The 24,253-nt window shown below is 38.8% G+C and overlaps 1 protein-coding gene across 1 annotated transcript in view; it reads left to right on the top strand.

The window, feature by feature from the left end:
* TSPAN8 (tetraspanin 8) overlaps nt 1–24,253 on the top strand; it is a 53,431-nt gene that overhangs the window by 8,397 nt on the left and 20,781 nt on the right. Inside the window, exon 2 of the mRNA XM_027071249.2 lies at nt 13,429–13,597. Coding sequence (XP_026927050.1) covers nt 13,538–13,597 — 60 coding nt within the window. The 5' untranslated portion in view covers nt 13,429–13,537. The remainder of the gene's footprint in view (nt 1–13,428; nt 13,598–24,253) is intronic.

Below are 24,253 nucleotides of genomic sequence, written 5' to 3'. Positions count from 1 at the left end.
TCTTGCTGTTCCCAAATTCAAGCCCCACATCTGGCTCTGTGCTGATGCTCATAGCCTGGAGCCTGTTTCTGATTCTGTGTCTCCCTCTCTCTCTCTGCCCCTCCCCTGCTTGCTCTATGTCTCTCTCTCTCTCTCAAAAATAATAAACATTAAAAGAAATTTTTTTTGAAGAATAAAATATATAAATCAGGGGGATAAAAATTACAGCATATGGAATATAGTCAATAACATTGTAATAACATCATGTGGTGACAGATGGTAACTAGACTTCTGTGAATATAGCATAATGTAGAGTTGTTGAATCACTATGTTGTACACCTGAAATTAATATAACACTGTATGTCAACTATACTTCAATTAAAAAATAAAAAAAAGAAGCTGCCATAGCCAACTCAACCTTTATCAATACCACCCTGATCAGTCAACAACCATCAACATCAAGGCAAGACCTTCCACCAGCAAAAAGATTTTGACTCATCGAAAGTTCAGATGATTGTTAGCATTTTTCAGCAATAATTTTTAAATTAAGGTATGCACATTGTTTTTTAGACATAATGCTATTGCACTTAATAGACTAAAGTATAGTGTAAGTATAACTTTTATATGCACTGGGAAACCAAAAAATTCATTTGACTTGCTTTATTGCAATATTCACTTTATTGCGGTGGTCTGGAGCCAAACCCACAATATCTCCAAGGTATGCCTGTATATAAATTCTGGCTATAAATTTGGGATTTCCACATTCCTTCCTCAGTTTTGATAATTTGCTAGAATGAGTCACAGAACTTAGGAAAGTGCTTTACTTACTATTATTGGTTTATTATAAAAAATACAAGTTTGGAACAGCCAAATGGAAAACCCATAGGAGAAGGTATGGGGGCAGTTGCTGTGTGCACAGCTTTCATGCCCTCGCTAGACATGCCACCCTCCCAGCACCTCAATGTGTTCACGGACTTGGAAGCTCTCTGAACACAATTGTTTAGGGATTTTTATGGAGTTTTCATTACTTAGGCAAGATTGATTAAATCAGTGGCCCTTGATGATTGAATTAACCTACCCTCCCTGGAAGCCAGGGGGTAGGGCTGAAAGTTGCAATTGTGCCTTGGTCTTCTGGCAACCAGCCACTATCCAGAAGTCCTTTAGGGACCCATGTTACCAATTACCTCATTAGCATGCAGATGACATTATTATTCCTTCTGAGATTCCAGGGGTTTTAGGAGCTTGTGTGCCGGGAACCCAGGGGGAACAAAGACCAAATATACTCCTTATTATGCCACAGGTATGTATGATTCCAAGTATATGACATTCTGAAAGAGGCAAACTATGGAGACAATAACCAAACCAGTGGTTGCCAGGAGTGGAGGGAGAGAGGGATGAGTCAGTGAAGCACAGGGCATTTTTAGTGCAATGAAACTCTACTGTATGATGCTGTAATGGTGGGTGCCTGTAATGATACATTCGTCAATACCCATAGAAGGTACAACACCAAGAATGAACCCTAATGTGAACTATGGGCTTTAATTATTAATAATGTATTAATGCTGGCCCCTCAGTTGTAACAAATGTGCCCTACTGATGCAAGATGCTAAAGAGGAAGAAGCCCCCTGGTGGGGGGCAGGGGAGGGAGATTAGAGGAACTCTACACTCTGCTCGAGTTTTCTATAAACATACAACTGCTCTATAAAAATAAAGTCTATTAATTAAAAAAAAAATAGTAAAGAGGAAGACGGTGATTGGGAGAGCAAATTCATTTAATTTGACAGTTTTGAGTTTGAGGTCCTGAGATATATAAAGATATCAGTAAGGCACATAAAGCAATTAAACAGTCAGAGGGTCAAAAGTGACCCACCAAGGAAGGCCAACAAAATACTGGGTAAAACAGCAACAAAACTGATAACAATAATTTATCCTGGTGGTGAGAATAGAGGGACCACCACATTCAGAATACAGCTTGTATCTGACTGATATACCTCTTGAAAGACATGCCATATCTAGGCCTCAAGCCTCCAGCAAGTTTGAGAGGAACTCGTCCTGTTGTCATCATTAACTTCTAGTTTTGGAAGAACTCATTTTCTTTTTCTTCCGGAGAGTAATCTAACATGTCCCAAATTGGTCTTTATTCTCTGAGAATACCATTGTAATCAAAGCATGGGCAAAAGTGGCCTTGTCCCACAGTAGATGCTCATAGAACATTGTTCTTTTATACATATCTGTCTGCTTGCATCATCTCCTGATATAATTAAGCCCCCTTTCCCTATCCTGAAAAATTTCCTAAGTATTTGTTTGGTCCTTGATCACTGACTTCCCCTTTATGTATTTAGACTCTGTCTCTACCCAGCTGGCATAGAGCTTATACCTTTCTGGCTCCCCTCTGATATGACCCAAAGCAGATCTTAAATGCCATCTGCAAGCCTGTCTGCTGGCATCTGTCCAGTTATCTGTCTTCTCAGCTTTGAATTGAAACTCAAATTTAAATTGAAATTAAAAAATTTAATTTTCTGGATAGCTAATATATTTGCATAGTTCAAAAATCAAAAGAAAATAAAAGATATACCATGAGAAGTCTTGCCTCCACTCCCTATTCATTCCTTAACCTTAAGTTTCCTTGTTTATTTAGGTATTTTATAATTATGTATGTGTAAGCAAGTCTGAGCTCGTTCTGCTCACCGTATGACAGGCTGATAAGTTGAGAGGCAAGATATTGGGGTAAGGAAAGCAACTTTATTTGGAAAGCCAGCAAATCGAGGAGATAGTGGACTATTGTCCCAAAGAAGTATCTCCTGTCAGTATGAAATTTGGGCTTCTTTTGTCAGTGAAAGGGAGAAGCAGGACGGGGTTGGATTCAAAAGGTGACTGACATCTGTAGGCATCTAAGGAAGGTCATGTAACTTCTTCATCCTTAGTTGATCTTTGCGTACGGCATCTGGTCATGTCATTCCTGTAAATCTTAAACATAGCATAGGTAGTTCTGTATGTACCTTTCTTATCTCCTTGGGTGAAGTAGGTTTGGGGTAAAGAGTGGTATTTGCAAATGTTAGCTGTAACATGCCAATGTGCAGGGTTAAACAGAACTTTCTAAGCTATACATCATAGCAACAAAGGAAATAGAAGCAATATGGAGTCAGACATGCTAAGTTTCTCCCTGTTACATGTATATTTCTGTAAGTTGCCTAAGAAGGTTGTTCTTTCTGGAACATGGTATGATATAGCTATTAAAATTCTGACCATTAGTTTTCCTTAACTTCCCATTTAATACTGTTAATATTTGATTGGATTTATTAATTCTGTTGATAAGTAATGTTTCTTTCTTATTAATATCTATTGTGCAAGTTACGATTCTTAGTTACCAAAGCATTTGAGAGGAAATTTACCTAAGAACTTACAAGAATTTAGCATCCAAGAAACTCTATATTTCTATTTTTCCTGTTATATATTGCAGTTTACTAACCTGTGATCTGCATTTATGATTTCCTACAGACTTTTATAGAACGAATGAAGAGTTTAATTCTACATGGTACAACATCATAATTTTAATGGTACATATGTTAAGAAACCCTCCAATTTAATTTACGTGGGAACGTATTTCCACATCCCTCTGAAATTCCCAGTGATTGCTCCCCTTTACAGTGAAACTTGAAATAATTGTCTAAAGTAAATGATTTTACTTTCATACTTCTTATTCCTTCTTCAACCCTTTCTAATTGGACTCTGTCTTTACTATGTGATTAAGACTAGTCTTCTCTCAAAGGCAGCAGTAATCTCCATGCTGCCCAAACCAGTGGTGATCGGGAGTGCTCATATTTCCAGACCTCTTGACATCTGCCCTATCTCTCCATAAGACACTTTCCTTTTCTCGCTTCCTGGAGACTGCTCTGCTAGTTTTCCTCTTGCATCACTTGTAACTGCTTTTTAGTCTGATGTACTTACTCCTTTGTTAAACTTTAAATATTGGTATGCTGCAGGAATTGGGCCAGGGTTCTCATGTTTTATCTATGTATGTCTTCTCCTTAGATCATCTTATCCAGTACTTTGGCTTTAAATATCTCCCGTGTGGCAAAGATGCCCAGGTTTATATCGGGCTCTGACTTTGTCCCAGAATTCCAGATTCATATAGTCAGCTGCCTACCTGACGTCTGCACGTGGATGTCTAATAGGCATCTCAAATCTGAGACGTTCAAAACAGAACTTCTCCCCCAGTTGTCTCCATCTTTGTGGCATCACTATCCACCAAGTTATTCACGTTAAAATCTTGCCATCCATGTTCCTCTCTTTCTCTCCCCTCTCAATGTTCATCTCACCTCTAAAGTCTTGAATCCAATCACTTCTCTTCCTCTACAGTGCTGTCACCCTAGACCAGCCACCAGCATCTTCTGCCTGGATCACTGCATCATGTCACTGCAACTGCTTGAAACCTGCTGTATTAATTTGCTAGGGCTGCTGTTACAAATTACCACAGACAGGGTGACCTAAATAACAGAAATTAATCTTCTTGCAATTTTGGGTGTTATAAGTCTGAGATCAAGGTGTCAGCAGGGTTGATTTCTTCTGTGGGCTCCCTCCTTGGCTTGTAGGAGGCTGTCTTCTCTTTGTGTCTTGACATAATCATTCCTCTGTGTATGTCTGTGTCCTAATTTCCTCTTATTATAAGGACATTAATCATATTGGTTGAAGGCCCATCTTAATGACTTCATTTTACTTTAATTGTCTCTTTAAAGACTTTGTGTCCAAACATAGCCACATCTTGTTTGTTTGTTTGTTTATTATTTTGAGATAAAAACTTAACATGAGATCTATTAACAGATTTTAAGTGTCCAATAAGTTATTATTGCATATAGGCCCAATATTGTAAAACTGAAACTTGATGCCTCCTGATAAATAACTCCCCATTTTGCCCTCCTGCAGTCCCCAGCATTTTGGTCTCTGATTTTTATGAATTTGATTATTTTAGGTACTTCATTTAAGTGGAATCCTGTAGTACTTGCTTATCTGTGTGTGGCTTAGCTCACTTAGCATAATGTCCTCAAAGTCCATCCCTGTTGTCACATGGTGCACAATTTCCTGTTTTTAAAGATGAATATTATTTCATTTTATGTTTGTATCTCATTTTCTTTATTTATTCATATGCTGATCACAATTTAGGTTGTTTCCTCATCCTAGCTAATGTGAATAGTGCTGCATTGGACATGTAGTACAAATATATCAGTGAAAACCTGATTTCAATTCATTTGGATATATGCCCAGAAGTGGGATGGTTGGATGATACAGTAGTTCTATTTTTATTTAGTTGAAGAACCCCCATACAGTTTTCTATAGTGGCTGTACCATTTGCATTCCCACTAATAGTATGTAAGAGTTTTATTTTCTGCACATCCTCACCAAAATTTGTTAAGTTCTTGGATTTTTTTTTTTTTTTTTGATGATAACTGTCCTAACAGGTGTTGAGTGATATCTCATTGTGGTTTTGATTTGCATTTCCCTTATGGTTAGTGACTAAGCATTTTTTCATATACCCGTTGGTCATTTGTATGTCTTCTTTGGAAAGATTTCTACTCAAGTCCTTAGCACATTTTAAAATTGGGTCTAAGCTCCAACACTGGTAGGTCAGTTTACTGGGGAGGCCCCTCAAAAAAGAGTACTGGATAGGCAAACCAACCTCTACTTTACCTGGGAGTAAAGCCGGGAGCCGGGAGATCTCCTTCTGACCATGTGACATGGCCCCAGGGGAAGCAACTCTAGGAGGAAAGTGTCCTGAATCTCCTTACTGACATCAATAAATCTGCTTTCGTGATTGCCCAGCATTCAAGAGCCTTTCACTTAATTTCTAGATTTTCCCATAAAGAGCATTTGTTCATGAATTGTTGCTCAATTGGTCTGTTTGTGGGCAGAAGGATGGTCCAGGGCCTCCTACCCCAGCACCTTTCTGATCTTGCTAATATAGTCACTTTCTGAGTTATTGGGGATTAGGACTTTAGCATGAATTTTGGGGAGCACGATTCTGTCCATAACACCTACCCTACATTTCTAATCACACTTAAATATATCCACTCTCTTTTCCCTATCTTACACCTCTCTATAGGATCTGACCTGAATCTGCTTCTGATTTCATCTCAGACCTTGCCCCCTGTAACTCATTATGTTACATACACATCAGCCTTTTTCCTCCAGCATGCCATGTTTGTGCTCACCCTAGGGTCTTTGTACTATCTGTTGCCTTTGTGTGGAATTTTCTGACCATACATCGTAACATGGCTTGTGCCTTTTTCTCATGCAAGACTCTGTTTCTTTGTTTACAGTGTATTCATTTTTAATAATAAGGGTATCACTTGAGAGCTTACTTTGCATAAGGCATTGTGCTAAACATTTATATGTCCTTTTGATAGAAACAACACGCATAGTGGCTGAAAATTTCATAGTTTGGAGCTAGACTGCCTGGGTTCACATCCAGGCTTTGTTACAAACTATGGGAATTTGGGAAAGTTATTTAACTTTTCTCTGCCTCAATTATTTTACCCTCACGGAGACCATTTATCTTTATTCCAAACAATTTGAACCTACAGAAAAGTTACAAGACTGATACAAAGAATCCCCATGTTTCCCTGCCAAGAGATCCCAGTCATGTTGATTAATTTCACCAGTAACAACTTTTTTATAGCAAAGGCTCTAATTCAGGATCACATTTCCCCCAAGTTACGTGTCTCTCACCAGCCTCTTTGAATATGGAATAAGTCCTCAGTCTTTCCTAACTTTCCTTGTCTGAGCATTTAAATGATTTAGGGCAGTTATCTCATAGAATGCCCTTGATTTGGGCTTGTTTTGTGCTTCCTCATGATTTGACCCAAGTCAGGACTCAGTTTGAATGTCAAGTTTTCAAGGTTCCATCTAATGTAAAGTATTTGCCTCAGTTACTTTGCAACACGAGATCCTGCCATTTTTCTCTTCTTAGTGTTTTCTTGCATATTTATTTGTGTATTTGTTTGTGTGTGTGTGTGTGTGTGTGTGTGTGTGTGTCAAGTTGGTGGAATATAAAGTTCATAAGGACATTGTGGACTTTAATTTTCTTTTGCAGTGTTGCATCCTAGCACATGTGGTGATTATATCTGCTAGTCACTGTGGTAGGCAGTAGGAATAAAATGGGGAACACAAACAGGTGCTCTTTGTTATTCTTAAAAAATAAGTTAGAAAATATAGTTAGATAACTTGCTATTTAGACATTCGGTCAATGCATATTTATTGAACACCTACTATGTTCTGAACCCAAGGGATATGTTATCCTGTGAACAACACAGAAAGTGCTCCTGATCCCCTGAAATTTACATTCCAGAAAGGAAGCAGACAATAATATGAATAAATAAATATGTAATGGTGTGAGTGGAGAGGATGAACCATCTAGCTCTTATAGATGAAGAGGATTCCAGAAAGAGGAGGAAGTGGGAAGGCCCTGAGTCGGGAATATACTTGGCAAGTCCAAGGATCAACAAGGAGTCCGCTGTGGCTGGAGCAGCATGAGTGAGGGAGAAAGTGGGAGGAAATGGGGTCAGTGAGGCAGCCAAGGGCCCATCTTGTGTGGCTTTGGATTTGATTCTAATTGTGATGGGAATCCATTAGAGCGTTCAAAGCATGGGAGTGACATAATCCTTTACTGCACAGAGAATTGCTTTATGAACTATTTCCTTTTCAGAGAGCTCCTTAGGGGATTGGCTGAGAATCTGTGATTCTCAAGAAACTTGAAATTTCTGGCTATTTCTTATACATCAGGCCCTGAACTGGTAGCTAGAAATCCTGGAATGTGTTCCCAGATTTGCACATTCCTTTTTGAGGGACCTTGGCTAGGCCAATCTTCCTGGCTTAATAGCACCTCTTCACACTTGTGGATTCAAGAAACCATGAAGAGTGAATAGGAAACAGAGCAGAGCACTTACGGGAATTTTCTGGCTATCTGAAGCCTCAAGTATGAATATGGTATAAATAAATTAGTATGCAGAAAGAATCTGGACCTATTCCACAATTAGAAAAAAATCAGTAAGTTCTCTTTTGGAATATTTTCTTAAGGTTTAATGATTAGTGTAGGCTAAATGAGAGGTCAACTTGATTCTGTAGAAAGCAAAAACAATTCCTCAGCTTTGTTTTACCCATAGACACTTTAATAACCCCAAGAGTATCTTATTTAAAATTTTTTTGACTTCCTCACATGATTCGCCTACGGATGAAGCATTTTCTGAATAAATCAATGTGCTAATAATAAAATAATTACTGGGAAGAGTTAGGGAAGGATACTTTAATACCTGAATATAAATGAAAAATGGAACTCGAAGAGAATTCTGGGAGAAATGGTGTATTCCATTTCTGGAAATAGTGCATTTAGATATTATATTCCTAAATATGTATAGTTTTATTTGATATGGATTGAGATTGGGGTGATCCATTTAAACAGTATGATAGTGAAGAAAATGCAGCCAGGCACGGTCGTTGTGGGAACGATGGTTTAGGTGTTTATCCACAGGTTTTCTGGTTTTCTCAGTTTTGCTTTCTCACGGTAAGGGAAAATCAAGTCTTTCAAGTGCTCAGGGAAAATATAAATAGGACTCTCTGTAGTTTAAAAAAAAAATTCAAAACAGAGTCTGAGTTGTTTTCTACCTGGGCTTAATTTGGGATATATTTGGTGCTTCTTATAAAGGTGTGAAATGGAAGTTTGGGATTTCCTCATAAATGACCTTTTACAGCGACTTTCTGTTATTTTATTTTCTCCTGGGAACTAGAATAGCCATGCAATACATTCCCACTGTGTGAGGTTGAATAAACCTTTCTAATTTAGAATCAGTCACTTGTGAGATCCTAATTAGCATTATGAGTAAAACGTCTATGTTTATTTCTGACCAGTCAAGGGATACGCCTGTGTTAAATTCAGTGTAACGTTTTGTTGGCTCTTTCAGTTTGAGAAACTGGTGTCTGATATAAGCATGAAACATCCCCACCCGCGTATTTTTTCTTTTTCTTTTTAAAATTCTGTGTTGGTGGCCTCTGCTCATTTCCCTACCTCTTAATCACTGTTACCTCAGAGCCTAATCATGCCTGGCAGCTAATGTGTACCTTGTGAACTGACCAAACAAAGGACTGATTCAGAGAGAACTCAGAGAAAAGCAGGTTGGCATTTACACTTTAAACTTAAAAAGCAAACAGCCAGGCAAATTCAGCACGAAAATGGAGTATCCAATGATCCTGGGCTGGAGATGACAGAGCTCTGTTTTGTATTCTTCATTCTCCTGTTAAGTATTCTAGTCTGTATGTGGGCACACATCCTGATTTGGAGAGAAGGAAAATAGGATTGACCTCGGAGAGACCAACTAGTAAAATCTATAGGACTGGACCAAGAGAGCAATTGTTTTTAAGTGAAGAATTTTAAAAATATGTAAAATGCAATTAAAATGTGATCTTGGAAGCAGGACTGAATTGTAATTATGGTCGAGTAAATGGATACCCAATGTTCACGTCCTCTTGCCTGGGGATAGACTGTGATCACAGAGAGGGCATGGACTGAACAGAAGACAGAGAAGGCAATCTGGAGGAGAAGGAGTTTGTGGTTTGTCACAGCAATGTTCGTGGAGAGGCTGCTGCCTCTGCTGAGGGTGTCATTTGGTGGGTTTGGCTGTGGGATCCCTGAGATGGTGCTAGACTCATCAGCCTATCAAATCTTAGCAATGCATCCACCGACTCCTTTACTGAATTTCCCCTCCAAGAGACCATGTGTGCATGCTCTGGCTTCCGTGCTGCTTTCTGACAGGGAGTGGTTTTTCTGGTCAGCCACTGTCTTATGCTGGATGGCTTAATGGGTACATTTCTCACCATAAACTAAGAAATTGACATTCTGGCTCCTGTGAGATCATTGAAAGTGAATCTGTCCTAAGAAGCAGATCACTTCAGGAAAGGTTGGCAAAGCTGAGCTTCGGGGGCTGTCAAGCCAAGGACCCGACCCTGGACCCCAACGAGCAACTGGGCCCTTTCTCATCTTACTGCAAAGCGTGAAGAGAGTATAAACACTATAGTGAGATCTAATAAGAATTCATGGGCATCTCTAATCCGTCACGGTCAAAACTGCATTTGTAATGACTGTACTATTTTCACTAATCTTCACTATAACTAATAAACTAATCTTCACTAATCTTCACTAATAAACACTTAAAAATGGATTTTGGTGATCTAAGGTCTATTTTCTTATGCACGTTTTCATATTTTTCCTTTTGTAACCAATATGGTTAGTGACTTTATGTCTAGGTACAAATCATGACAATTTTAGAGTAAAAATATCTGTAAAAGAGGAAGAATATTCATTGGCTATCCATTGTTCATGAACACCATTTTGGTACTTTACAAAGAGAATTCTAAGTCATTTATTTTTGAGCTGGAATTAACACCACAACTAGATATTGTTGTTTCAAAATTTCCTGCAATGGAAGGAGACAGATCATTCTCATACCAGATACTTCCCATCCCCAGTGGGAATATGCAAGAGGTTTTTATGAGCTAGGCTCCATAAGCACACAGGATAGGAAGCATAGAGTATTATGTTCAAATGAAAACAGAAGAAAAATGTTGGTCTTGGGAATGTTGGAATTGGCCTAGAGGACAAGAGCCAGGCCTCTGCTCCTGTGAAAGGGATCATAAAACCTGTAAGTGAGCGACCTTTATTTTCCAAAACTAGGAAAAAAGTTTTTTTTTTCAAAATGAGAAATGCTAAAGAGCATCAGAACTTTCTCTTCACTCTAATTATTTAGAATGCATGACCTCATATCTTCATGCACTTACACACCCACACCTAAGTAGTCATAAGGAAGAGAAACTTCAACATCATTTCTCTCGCTAGTGCTATTAGCCTTTGAGGAAATTAATATTTACAATGCTATTAAAAAAACGATATAGTATATAGTGACAGTGATGATGGGAAAATATATAACATAAAGTAGAATATAATCTTTTCTCTGGGAGGTGGGTAGAGGACAGCTTGCCCTGTGCTATCAGTGCCATTCTAAGAAATCTGAAATTTTTCCTGTGACAGGAAGCCATCCTTAGAATGTTTTTTTAAATGTTTATTTATTTTTGAGAGAGACAGAGAGAGAGAGAGAGACACGCTCATGTATGCACATGCACACACACACACACACACACACACACACAGTGTGAGTGGGGGAGGGGCAGAGATAGAGGGAGACGCAGAATCTGGAGCAGGTTCCAGGCTCTGAGCTGTCAGCACAAACCTGACATGGGGCTTGAACCCACACAGTGAGATTATGACCTGAGCCAAAGTCGGGCGCTCAACTGACTGAGCCACCCAGGAGCCCTTTAGAATGGTTTTTAACCAGGAGAATTACATAGTCAATAAGTATTCATGAAAAGAATTATGGGAAGGGAAAGAGAGAAAATTTTGGAGTGTTAAGGCAGATAAGAGGGGGAAGAGACTGGCAGGAAAACTAATTAAGATTCTAGTGGAATGGCCCACGTATGAGATGATAACAGGTTGAATAATGACAGTAGCTAAAGGAGAGATGGGGGAACCAGATTTGAAGGAAATTGAGGAGCTCCACGAACTGTGGGGAGTGACTGGATACCAGGCAAGAAAAAAAGAGGACCACAAAGGGATTCCACAATATTTAGCTTGGGCAAGTTTTATGTGATCATAACATTTACCAGGATAGGAATTCAGAAGAATGAACTCCTTCATACAGATTTTGAATTGGACTGGGGATTCTTTTACAAAGAGTAATTTTTCTGTAAAACACATCCATTGATTTTTATGTTTCAGGGTTCCACAGTGATTTAACTAAGGCTTATATTCTTTACAAGCAGATTTAAAGAAGTATATTCCAAACTGAAATTTGTTAAGTACTCAATACATTCTTGTCAACAAAACAGCATTTTTATCTGTATATTTCTTTTGATTTTACCTCTAAATGATAATCATTTGTAGGACTCCAAATCCATTTGGTTTTTCAGTTCAATCAAAAACTCTTTCTTCTTTCAGCGATGGATATGCACTATATGCACTATTATCTCAGTAGAAGTAGGAGTGAAATTATTTCCATTTTCTAGAAGAAATAGCATAGAACACCAACAATTTTAATGATTATTTAAATATTAAGCCATTCTTTTTGAACTAATCCTAAATTTGGCCTTAGCACTAAACATTATTGGTGCTCATACATTGAAAATACATTTTGTTCATAGTCAGGGAGTGGAATTGTTTCAAAAGCATCTTTGTATGTTTGTGAAAAGTAGAAAAATATTCTTCCAACTAATCCATTTTTTTTACTAGCCGACACTTGCTTATTGTACAGAACTTAACAAAGATTTAAAGAGGTATTTCCCCCAACAGCATTTTGAAGTATGGGGTTCTTTCCTTTAGGGGGAAAAGAACTCCCTTTTAGATGCAGGATGTGAAAATTAGCATGACCCAAATTGTTTACACAAAAGCAGTCCACACCTCCCTGATTAGGTCAGAGAATTTTGCCTTTACCTGCAGCAGCTGCCTTCTATTAGCACTAGAAACAAACTGTACCATCTATGGTCGCTGAACTATGACCACCTTCACATTTTGAATTTTTTTTTTTTTGTCCGAGAGGACCCGGAATCCAGAAACTGGGTTGGTGGAGAGGAGCTGTTGCTAGGTATAACTTATCAGAGAACGGGAAGTACAGTGCCTGCCTTAACAGTAAACTGAACTATCAAAATAGCTACACATTATAAAATGAACATAATGGGGCAGTCAGAGAATGACTCCTGAATTTTTTTTCTTTTCCACTGTAAGAAATGAAGATAAAAACCGTATGGTCTTATCATAGGCAGGGCAATCTCTTCTTCCTCACTTCCTCTATGAGTCATTCATAGCAGCTCCGTGGACTTGTTTTGAGTTTAGTTCAGAGGCTTTGCAAGGTGGTACCTGTAATGGTTGTTCCCACTATTTTGGGGTTAAGAATGAAAGGTGGCTACGTGTAAGCCTTCAGATTTTGCAGATTTCTCGATGTATTTTATTGCACCCGGAAGAAATTGTGCATTGTTGAGAAAATACAATGCAAAAACGAGTTGAGACACAATGCCCCTTTATCTGTAAGCAAAACCAGTCTTACTTCTCTAAAGTGGAAATAGAGAGCAGGGAAGTTGTGGGTTCTGAAATCCAACAACCAAGTATCGCTGTGCCACTCTCTCCCCGACCCAGCGCCACTCCTTAACTTGATATCTGTTTACTTTACAGGAGGCAGTTTTGGAGAAAGGATCATAAATATCCTGGCCCAGTGCCCCAGGAGCCATGACAAGCAAAAGAACATACTCGCCTAGAGATAGCCCTTGTGATATTTAAATGTGTGGGTTAATTTTTTATCCACTTTAATAACTGGATTATTCCCCTCCACCCCTCCTTTGCTTTCTATTTCTGCTCGGAAGTCGTGGGCACAGAAATCTCTGCAGGCAGATTACTCCTCAGCATATTGCAGGACAATCCTATAACCAACAGATACATTTGCAGCATCTGGATTCCTGATCTTTCTTCGACATGGCAGGTGTGAGTGGCTGTTTAAAATATTCTATGTTTATCTTCAACTTCTTGTTCTGGGTAAGTGTTTTCTTTTTTTCCCTAATTATCAATTTTATGCAAGAAAGGGGATCTTGATATCAATAGCACAAATAAGAACAGACTCTGCACTAGAGAAATAGGAGGAGGAAGAAAATGTATTTTCCATTTACTTGTTTGGATTTGTTTGTTCTTTCTTTGGTTATTTCAGTAATTGAAAATGAGCCAGTGACTCAAGAAAGTAGACTTCAGGATCTGCGAGGGTAAACATTTCATAAATGTTTTGATATTGTTGCAAAACAATCACAGAAGAAAAAATACCCTTTAATTAAAGGACAACTATTCTTAGTTGTATATCATATAGGCCTCCCTAGTTTTAAGGACCTTGTGGGAAAAATTTGGTCTGATTCCACCAGAACCCAGCCCCTGAATTCTAATCTTTACATCTGGGTCTGAAACAGGTGAGTGGTGGGTTGTCAGATGATAGACATGAGGAAGGGATCATTTTCAGAGACCCAAAGAAGAAACAGTGAGTCATAAAATAACTTGAGAGGGAAACAATAAAATTGTTTAATCAAGGAAAAATTAAACTTTCATCATGGAAAAAATAAAAATTAAACTTACTAGGTTTATATCAACCACTGAAAGTCAGTATTTTGATTTTGATGTGTCATCACCCCACCTTTTAATCAACAGCGTTGGTATTTTAACAGGTTCTTAGGTGGTTTTTTTTTGAAAGCTTATTGACATAAGACAGCAAATAAGTTGGTAAGTAGCATCAAATGTTAAAAAATGGAAAAATAAGATCTGGAAGGCAAAAGGTAAAAGGCAGGCTGGGATGTTGGAAAATTGCCATTATCACTTTTAGTATATATGGTACAGTTAAAGATTGTTCAGAAGTAAATCATTAAAAATAGCCCAAAGTTCTTAAATGAAAAAGTCATTTTGTATACTGAATTAAAAAATGGCTTATGCGGTGTGAGCAGGAGAGAATTCTGGTTTTGTTTTTTACCTGGTTACCTTTGGTAAACAGGCAGCTGGTATTTATGTTGGTAAATTTCTGTCCAATTAAAATAATGATGTACCTAATTAATCTCAATTGCAGGAATACAGTCTTATTGTCCAAAATTACTTTCATTCAATGTCAGTAGCCCTAATGACTACAGATGAAATATTGATGAAGTAAGCAAATGAGGATATAAATAAATAAAATAAAATAAAGAAGAAAATTTGTCTTTTACTTCCTCTTTTCCCTAGGAAAAATGGGCTGCTTTTGCAAATATTAAATGTAGGTCATGAATATATACCAGTTTTTTAAAGTTACTCCAGATTAATTTCTTCCCTTGAAATATTTAAAATTGGTTAAAGCTTGAGAGTAGAAGATAAACAAAGGAATGTCTCTGTACTTTTGATTGGCCTTGTTTGTAGCTTTTTGTTACGGAGAATTTTGAACATTCACAGAACAGAAAAGGATAATCAACCTATCACCCAGCCCCAACAGCCAGGACATCATGGCAATCCTTCCGGGTGCTCTCATCCACTTTCTCCACCCTATGTAAATTGAAGCAAATCCTAGATATTTCACCTATAAATATTTTAATATATATCTCTAAAAGAGAAATAATTCTTTAAAAAATATAACCACAATGTTAAAATTTAATAAGAATTTCTTAATCGATTATCAAATATCCACCTAGGGTTTAAATTTTTAATTGCTTCATACATATTCTTCTTTGAATCAGAATCTAAATAAGGTTCAGACATTGTGATTGGTTGATATATCCTTTATGTCCATTTTCATCTTTAGGTTCCCCTTCTGTCTTCATCTCTTTCTCCCCACCTTGAAATTTTATGAATTGGTGTCATTGTTTGTGTTATCACATTACCCACAGGCTGGAGTTTGCTATTTACATATCCATGGTATAGTTTATCATGTTCCCCTGTCCTCCGTATTATCTCCAATCTAGTGATGGCATTTGTCACCTTGAAAAGATTCAGGTTGCTATTTGGGTAGGAGCACAACTACTTTATAAGTGACGTTGTGTTCTTTCTTCACACACTCTCTGACCATATCACATTTTGTGATGTTAGTTGCCACTGATGCTGGAGAACCTAAGAATCAGTCCATTAAGAGTTCCAAACTGGTGATACTCTGCTCGCTTCGGAAGCACATATACAAACTGGTGATACTCTATGTCTATCACCTTTTCTTCATTTATTAGCTGGAATATTTTCAACAAAGAGAAACTTGGCATTTACTGATTGGTTACCAGTAGTATCCAGTTTTTATTAAAAAAAAGAAAGGCAGCATAAAGGCTTCTTACTCTTCAGTTAACAAAATGATGAGTTAGAGGGAGACACAGAATCTGAAACAGGCTCCAGGCTCTGAGCTGTCAGCACAGAGCCTGACGCGGGGCTCGAACTCACGGACCATGAGATCATGACCTGAGCCGAAGTCAGCCGCTTAACTGACTGAGCCACCCAGGCGCCCCTGGAATCAGTTTTTTCTTCAAGAAGTCCTCATATTTGTTTTTAAGAAACTATGACCATTGTCTTTTTATGGTACACGACGTACATGGGCCATTTAAACAACCAAAATGTGAAAATGCTAATAAATGCATGGCTCCTATTTTAATAAGATGTTCCTTAGTAAGATGTTCTAAAGTGCCTAAACTGGTGGCAATCTTCAAATCATGAAATCATTAAAATATATCTGTTGCATAAAAACAGCATATAAATTGCCGGTTGCTATTATGAATACATCAGAGGTCAATGTTTCATTAAATAGCTAATTGGGAATTTGAAATAGATCTGAATTTTAAACTGAAATGATAAAGACACATTAGGAAAGGGGCATGCTATATGTTTAGGATTATATATGTAAGATTAGAGATCTGTACCATGCTGAACCTAGATATTGTCACTGCTTTCCTGGGGACCTCTGATTATTTTATGGTTGCTATTGTCTCTTTGTTTTCTGATAATGAATACAAAGTCTTTCTGATGCATTATATTTCAGTTAGACATTTCTAATTTCGCTGGGGTAAAAGGCCTTGTTCTTTCCATCAACATATTGGTACGACCTACAATCTCTATATGACATATCTTGAAATGTAGTCTTTGAGTGAGAACAATGGTGGTAAAGACCAATGATAACTTCTCAGCCAACAGGTGACATCAATATTCTCATTCAAAATCAAGACAGCAGGAGTCTCTGAGGTTAGGGAATCACTGCTATTTCTATTCTCCCCTCTATCCCCCAGCCCAAAGTTCTCAGTTAGGATTTTATGACTCTTCATAGGAAATTAGCGATTTGTCACATTCCTAATGTTTACTTAAGTAAAAATTTTAATGGTCCCACTGATGTGGTTTTCTTATAGATATCCATGGCTTTATGTTTTCAAATGCATTCTTTCTGGTATATCTTGCAAAACTAAGCTTTTGCAAAGTAGGGCCAGATGTTGAAATATCTCTGAGATATGCATATGGTCGTGTAAGCTAAACATACCAGTTTCTTTTGTGAGAGAACTTGAGATGTGTCACATAAATAGGCAGCAATTTTCATTTGTCAGAATTAGCATTTGAAGAAGAACACGTGGAAGCAGAAATCATTCTTAATCACTGATGCTAACATTTGATGTAAGTTTCAGTGAATGGAAGGTGCCGTAGAGAATGGATAAATTCCAGGTTCAAAGTCTATTTCTCCAAGTCTTGTGTGTGAACAGATGAGACGCCCAAATTTTCTTGTGCTCCTCTCAGATATCTGAGAGGGAATATGGTAGATGTTGGGGCATATGGCAGATGCTCGGATATGGTAGTTGTCCAGATAAACACGGGACACAGCCGTTAGCCCAGGGATGCAGTGGAACTCCTGCCAGAAGTAGAGACCTATAGAGAGGCCAGCCCTGTGTGCAGGAAAGCAGAGTGAAGCCACATTACCAATCCCAAATGAGGTAAGGGGAGAAGGAGAAGCCAGGTTGTAAAAACCAAATGTATCAGCAACTGCAGGAAGCCAGTGTGTGAAGCAGTGTGAAGAGAGCAGAAGGAAGTCAGACTTGGAGAGAGTCCAGGAACCAGAATTTTGATATTCCTCATTGTATTTTATGTGGTGCCTGGGTCTCTTGGCTGGCTGTGCTGAGAGCAATGAAGAGAGTTAAGGCAGACAGAACTGAGATAGGGGAACCTTAAAAAATCAGGCCCAGGGGCCCCTGGGTGGCTCAGTTACTTGAGCTTCTGACTCTTGATTTCAGCTCAGGTCATGATCTCAGGTCGTGGGATTGAGCCCCATGTTGGACTCTGTGCTGAGTGTGGAGCCTGCTTAGTACTCTCTCTCTCCTGTCTATGCCTCTCTCCGCTTATGCCTCTCTCCCTCACTCCTGTGCTCTCTCTCTCTCTCCCAAAAAACAAAGAAAGAAAGAAAGAAAGAAAGAAAGAAAGAAAGAAAGAAAGAAACAAACAATCAGGCCCAATTATATTACATCCTGTCAGTTGTTGAAATCTCCCATGATAAAGACTTGACTGTGGCTAGAATGTGTGAACTTTTTATATACAGTGGCTTTCTGACACTGTGCCATCAGTGTAGAATTACAACAATGACAGAAGCTCAGTGTAGAATTACAACATGGAAGCCCAGTGGTTGAGAGTTCAGACTGAACCTCAGCTCCTTCATCACTAGCTGTGTGACCTAGGGGAAATTAGTTAATTTCTCTGTGCTTTAAAGTTCTTCATCTTTAAAACTGGGGATCATAGTAGTATCTACTTCATGGCGTTGCTGGGAAAGTCGTTGATTGAGTTAATGCATAGGAAAGAACTCAGAACAATGCAAAAGAAATGTCCAAGAAACGGACATTTTGACCAATGTTGTATAGACATTTTTATGAGACAAAAATATGAAAGTACTCTGTGTAGTGATAAATCAATTCCAATGCTGGAGTTTGAAACAGAGGAGGAAATAAGATGGCAAGAATTATGATGAAGGCAGAAATTCTTCTATTACAAATTAGGGGAATGGAAAGAAAGCATATTTTTGTAAGCCGACTTGAGATGCAAATCCTGAATTCACTCTACATTGCTCTGTGGCCTGGAACATGTCCCTTGACTTTTCTGTGCCCCAGTCTCTGTATTTGTAAAATGAGGATGATAATTTTACCCAGCAGAGTTAATTGTGAAGATTAAATAAGATACTTTCTGAAAGCCTATAACCAAGGACTGTCATGCAATAATAGTTCAATTAATGCAATTTTCCTCAATTCCAACCATTATATTGCTTTTTCATTTTAAGTATTAGAATCTGGTATGGTAACATTTTATACCTCATTGGCTTTTAAAACTTAAATATTATTTTAGCCCTACTCTGGTCCTCTTCTCGCCTCATGGGGCAAGGGATCGGCGGGGCTAGAGAACTATGCTCACTCTGAGCCTGGCCTCCACTTTGGGGACTTGGGACCCCAAATTTCCCTTCCCAAATGGCTCCAAACCTGTGTCCAGAGTCTGCACAGGCCCTTCTCCTGAAGCGATCAAGGGGGGGCTGTTTGGCAGAAGGAGAGCAAGTTGTAACGGAGCTGGCTTGCACTGAGGTATCCACACTTATTCCTATCATGTCCCTCAGAGTTCAGGACGGAACCGGAAGTGAGGGCCTGGGCGGGGCTGGCTCTCCCCAGGCCACCAGCTGCTGGTAGCAGATTCTGAGGAGTCAGAGCATTCTAAATCAAACCTCATCTTCCAGGTCATTAAGTGGGCACCCTTGTCAAGGTTGAAGCTAGGAAACATTTTATATATGTTTATTACTGTGAATTCTAACTTCTCAATATAGAGACCTGTGGTCTGTGGACCGTCTGTGATTTGTGTCCTTGCCCCCCAGGGGGCCCTGCAAACGTATGTTCAGGTCTGCAGGTGTTACTGCCATGGCAGTTGTGCTTTTGACACAAAGCGATAAAAACATCCCTGAATTTGCATCTGTTTTATGATTCAGAAACATTCGGGTGCTAATCAAATGCTGAACATCTCTCTTTACCTATTTTGAAGTTATGTAAATTTTAGTGATTGTGTGCTTTCATGCAGCAAAGATAACCCGAAGCGCGTTCACCCAGACCCTACTTATGTCAGAAAGGAATGTGTTTGATTTCTTCCCCCTACATTTAGAGCTGTTTGAAATTAGAATTTGCAGCAGTTGTACTGGGTGTTTGGCTTACTTACTAGGTTTAGAAGATACCCATGAATGCGACTATAGAGACACTTTGCTGTGTACTTAATACTCACTGTTACAATAAATACCAGTCATTTGGGGCTGAAGATAGCAAAACCATGAAGGCAGAGCCTGCTAAGAATTGAAGTTTTTAATTGACTCCACTGGTTTAGAGCAGAAAAGCAGTGTGTGAGTGGCAGAAGGCCGTGTCAGTAAATCAGAGCTGCATTAGGCCATGGCTGTGGAGAGAATGTAGAGTGACCTCTCCTCCAACAGGAAGTCTGAGAATTACCATGACCCACGTTGTTAGAGAGTGAGGCAAAGGGCAGACCCTACTCTCAATGAATAACATAGCAGACAAGGTCTCATCTTATTCAAGGATGAATAAAGGAAAATCTAGCCCAAGTCCCAGTAAAAGGACTGAGGAACAAGTGACAGGGAATGTCCCTCTGAAACCTTAGAGGACAAGCACACATCCCTGAAACACTCCAGCATCGTGGAAGAAGGATCCTGAAATCGGTCTCCACAATGCAATGCCAGAAAATAATAACTCCCTGTGAAACAGAGGAGAGAGACTATGAGAGAAGAAAAAAGTTAACCGGAAAAGCATAGAATGGGAAGAAAAGGAAAATGGATACAATAAAGAAATGGTTCATGTAAACCCGATATGCAATGATAGAATTAAAATCCACTCCAGAAACTACATGAAATGGATACAGTGATATAGAATCCCAAATTGAGAAGCTCTCCCAGAGGAAAATCAAAAAGAGATAAATGAGGTGGAAGAAGACGGTAGAACAGAGAATGGAAAACCAGGGCAATTTGTATTCCTGAGGAAGAGGATACAATAAATGGAAAGCAAATAATTTAATCTAAAAAGTTCACATAAGCAACAGTTGCACACTCTGCATTATCTTACCACGATACAATGAAACTAGACTTTAAAAATAAATGTTTAAGAGAAGAAGAAACTTGAAAATTAACAACTTTCCTAAAATGTTAGTACTGTCTTAAAATGTTAGGGCTGTTGGGATTCTCACCGCCTGTAATCATGGTGTCTAGTGTCCTGGGATTACCACAAAGACAAATCTTGTAGTTTTCCAGGTTATCCATTTGGGTGTGTTCTTATTCTTTCATAAACTTTTAGGAAGCTTTCCCCTAAGCTTATTTATCTAAAATGTATCCATTCTGGACCAATAATGATGTAGCTCACAATCCATGCTCCCTCATAGCATAGTGCTATGCACTTCCCTCCATGTGCGACACTCTTCAAATACAATGTGATAAAATCCAAAGATAGAATTGAGGGGCATCTAGGTGGCTGAGTTGGTTGAGAGTCTGCCTCTTGGTTTCAGCTCGGGTCATGATCTCACGGTTGATGAGATCAAGCCTGTGTCAGGCTCCGTGCTAACAGCACAGAGCCTGCTTGGGATTGTTTTCTCTCTCTCTCTCTCTCTCTGCCTTCCGCCCCCCACCCCCAAATAAATAAATAAACTTTAAAAAAAGATAGAATTGAGAGGAAGGAGTAGGGATGATTGGCGGACACACTATCAGAGAAGAGGACAGAGCAGCTTGTTCTATGCCATTTATCCTTGATCTAGATGGTGCTTCCATTTTTCTTCCTGACACTTTGTAGTTTTCAGCTTCTTTCCTGTCTCAGTCTGCTTGGATTGCCAAAGCAAAATACCACAGGCTTGGTGGGTTAAACAACAGAAATTTATTTTCTCGCCATCTTGGAGGTTAGAAGTCCAAGATCAAGGTGCCAACCAATTTGATTTCTGGTGAGAGCTCTTTTCCTGGCTTGCAGATGGCTGCCTTCTTGCTGTGTCCTCGCATGTTTTTTCCTCCATGCATCAGTGCAGAGAGAAAGTGAAAGACACAGAGGCAGAGACACAGAAGTCTCTTCCTCTTGTTATGAGGTCACCAGTAATGTCAGATTAGAACCCCATTACACAGCAATTAACCTCATAAAGTCCTATCTCAAAATACAGTCAAACTGTAGGGTAGGGCTTTAATATGTAAATTTGGGGGGATATAATTCAGTCCATAGCATGCTCAAAAGCAAACATCAAAATTATTACCTAATTTTTTAGAATGCTGGCTCAGACAAAATGCAGCCTAATTCCATAAAAAGAAAGAGGTCTCATGAGAGCTGAGTAGCAACCACAATGATCTTCCTTCAAAGAGAAGCCAGAATGGGGCGCCTGGGTGGCACGGTCGGTTAAGCGTCCGACTTCAGCCAGGTCACGATCTCGCGGTCCGTGAGTTCGAGCCCCGCGTCAGGCTCTGGGCTGATGGCTCGGAGCCTGGAGCCTGTTTCCGATTCTGTGTCTCCCTCTCTTTCTGCCCCTCCCCCGTTCATGCTCTGTCTCTCTCTGTCCCAAAAATAAATAAACGTTGAAAAAAAATTAAAAACAAACAAAAAACAAAAACAAAGAGAAGACAGAAGGTGGGCACTGGGGGGAAGGAGGCCTGTTCTGCCACGTCTACTTTGGGCTCAGAGGCCCAAAATATCTACTCATTTCCTTTACAACCTGATCAACAGAAAGTAGGACAGAGCTGGATACTTATTTCTTGATTTATACTCTCAATTATTTAAACAACATAAGAAGGCTGGAGACAAACACCCAAAACCAAACTGGAAAAAGGCTCAAAGAACCATTATGATAGCCAGTCTTTAACAACTGGGATAACATAGGTTAATACCAACCATGACTCTAGAATGATTATTCTTTTTTTTAAAAAAAAAAAGTGTATTTATTTTTTGAGAGGGAGAGAGAGAGAGAGAATGGGGGAGGGGCAGAGAGAGAGGGAGACGGAGAATCCCAAGCAGCCTCTGCACTTCAGTGTAGAGCTGGACTTGGCACTCAACTTCACACACTGTGAGATCATGACCTGAGCTACCCAGGCGCCCCTGGAATGATTATTCTTTACAGAAAATCAATTTACTTTTAAAGTCAGTCAGCATAAAATTTAATAATTTTATATCTTTAAGACTAAGTTTTACATGCCAATATCTTCAAAAAGATGAGAATGGCATGTTCTCAACATTTGTTTCTTCTGTTTTTAAGAGGAAGTTTGAAGAAAAAATAGAGAGATAGGAATGGAAATGATAGTTTGCCCGACTTCAAGATTTCTAAGAAAATTGATCTAATTGTAAAGATTGAAATTGGGCAAAATACTCTTGACTCCTGAAATAATTGGATGTTCTTTCTTTAGGAAGAAAACCTTAATTTTGGGGGGGGGGGTGCCTGGGTCATTCAGTTGGTTAAGCATCCAACTTCAGCTCAGGTCATGATCTGACCATTCAGTTCATGAATTTGAGCTCTGTATTGGGCTCTGTGCTGACAGCTCAAAGCCTGGAGCCTGCTTCAGATTCTGTCTCTTTCTCTCTTTTTGCTCTTTCTCTTAGAAAAACAAAAATAAACATTAAAAAAATACTTAATTTTTTAGAGCAGTTTTAGATTTACAGCCAAATGGAGAGGAAGGTACAAAAATTTCCCATATACCTACCCTCACACATGCATAGCCTAACTTGTTATTAGTGTCACTCACCAGAGCAGTAAACATCCGTTATAATTGATGAGCCGCCATTGACACATCATAACCATCCAAAGATCATAGTTTTCATTAGGGTCCTCTCTTGGTTTTATACACTCTATGAGTTTGAACAAATGTATAATGGCCTTGATATGTATCCATAATTATAATGTTTTATAGAGTATTTTTGTTGCCTTAAAAATCATCTGTGCTCTAGCTCTGCATTCTGTCCCCCCCCCCCCAGCAGCCCCCAATCTTTTAACTGTCTCCATAGTTTTGCCTTTTTCAGAGAGTCATATAGTCCAAATCATGCAGTATGTAGCCTTTTCGGATTGGCTTCTTTTACTTAGTAATATGCTTTCAAGCTTCTTCCATGTCTCTTCATGATGTGATAGCTTATATTGTTTAAGTCTGAATAATGCTTTCTTGTCTGGATGTACCACAGATTATTTATTCATTTGTTCACCTACTAGAAGACATCTTGGCTGCTTCTAAGTTTCAGCAAGGGTGAACAATGCTGCTGTAAATATCCTTGTGCAGGTTTTTGTGTGGATAAATACCCAGGAGCATGATTGCTGGATCATATAGTAAAAGCATGTTTAGTTTGGTAAGAAACTGCCAAGCCGTTTTTGAGAGTGGCTGTGACATTTTGCATTTCCACCAGCATCGAATGGGAGGGTTCCTGTTGTTGCTTCACATTTTTGCCAGCATTTGGGGTTGTCAGCATTTCAGATTTTGGCCATTTCAGTGGGCGTGTAGTAGTGTCTCATTTTGATACACCTTCTTTTAAAGATAATGTTACAGGTGACTTATGGTGACTGAGAAGACTAAAAGTTATCATTTGAGGAGCAAATAGAGTTGATTTCATAGGATTTCTCAATGATTTGAGATCTAAAAGCATTGAAAAAGTAAACTAAAAAGTCACACAGAAACAAGCAAAAAAGTTAAGAGTTTAAAAAAAACCACAGTCTTAG

Source organism: Acinonyx jubatus, chromosome B4 (genome assembly GCF_027475565.1).
Source record: "Acinonyx jubatus isolate Ajub_Pintada_27869175 chromosome B4, VMU_Ajub_asm_v1.0, whole genome shotgun sequence".
In the NCBI taxonomy this organism is placed as follows: domain Eukaryota; kingdom Metazoa; phylum Chordata; class Mammalia; order Carnivora; family Felidae; genus Acinonyx; species Acinonyx jubatus.
The sequence above is the reverse complement of the archived record's forward strand: the minus strand, read 5'-3'. Positions and strand labels throughout refer to the sequence as shown.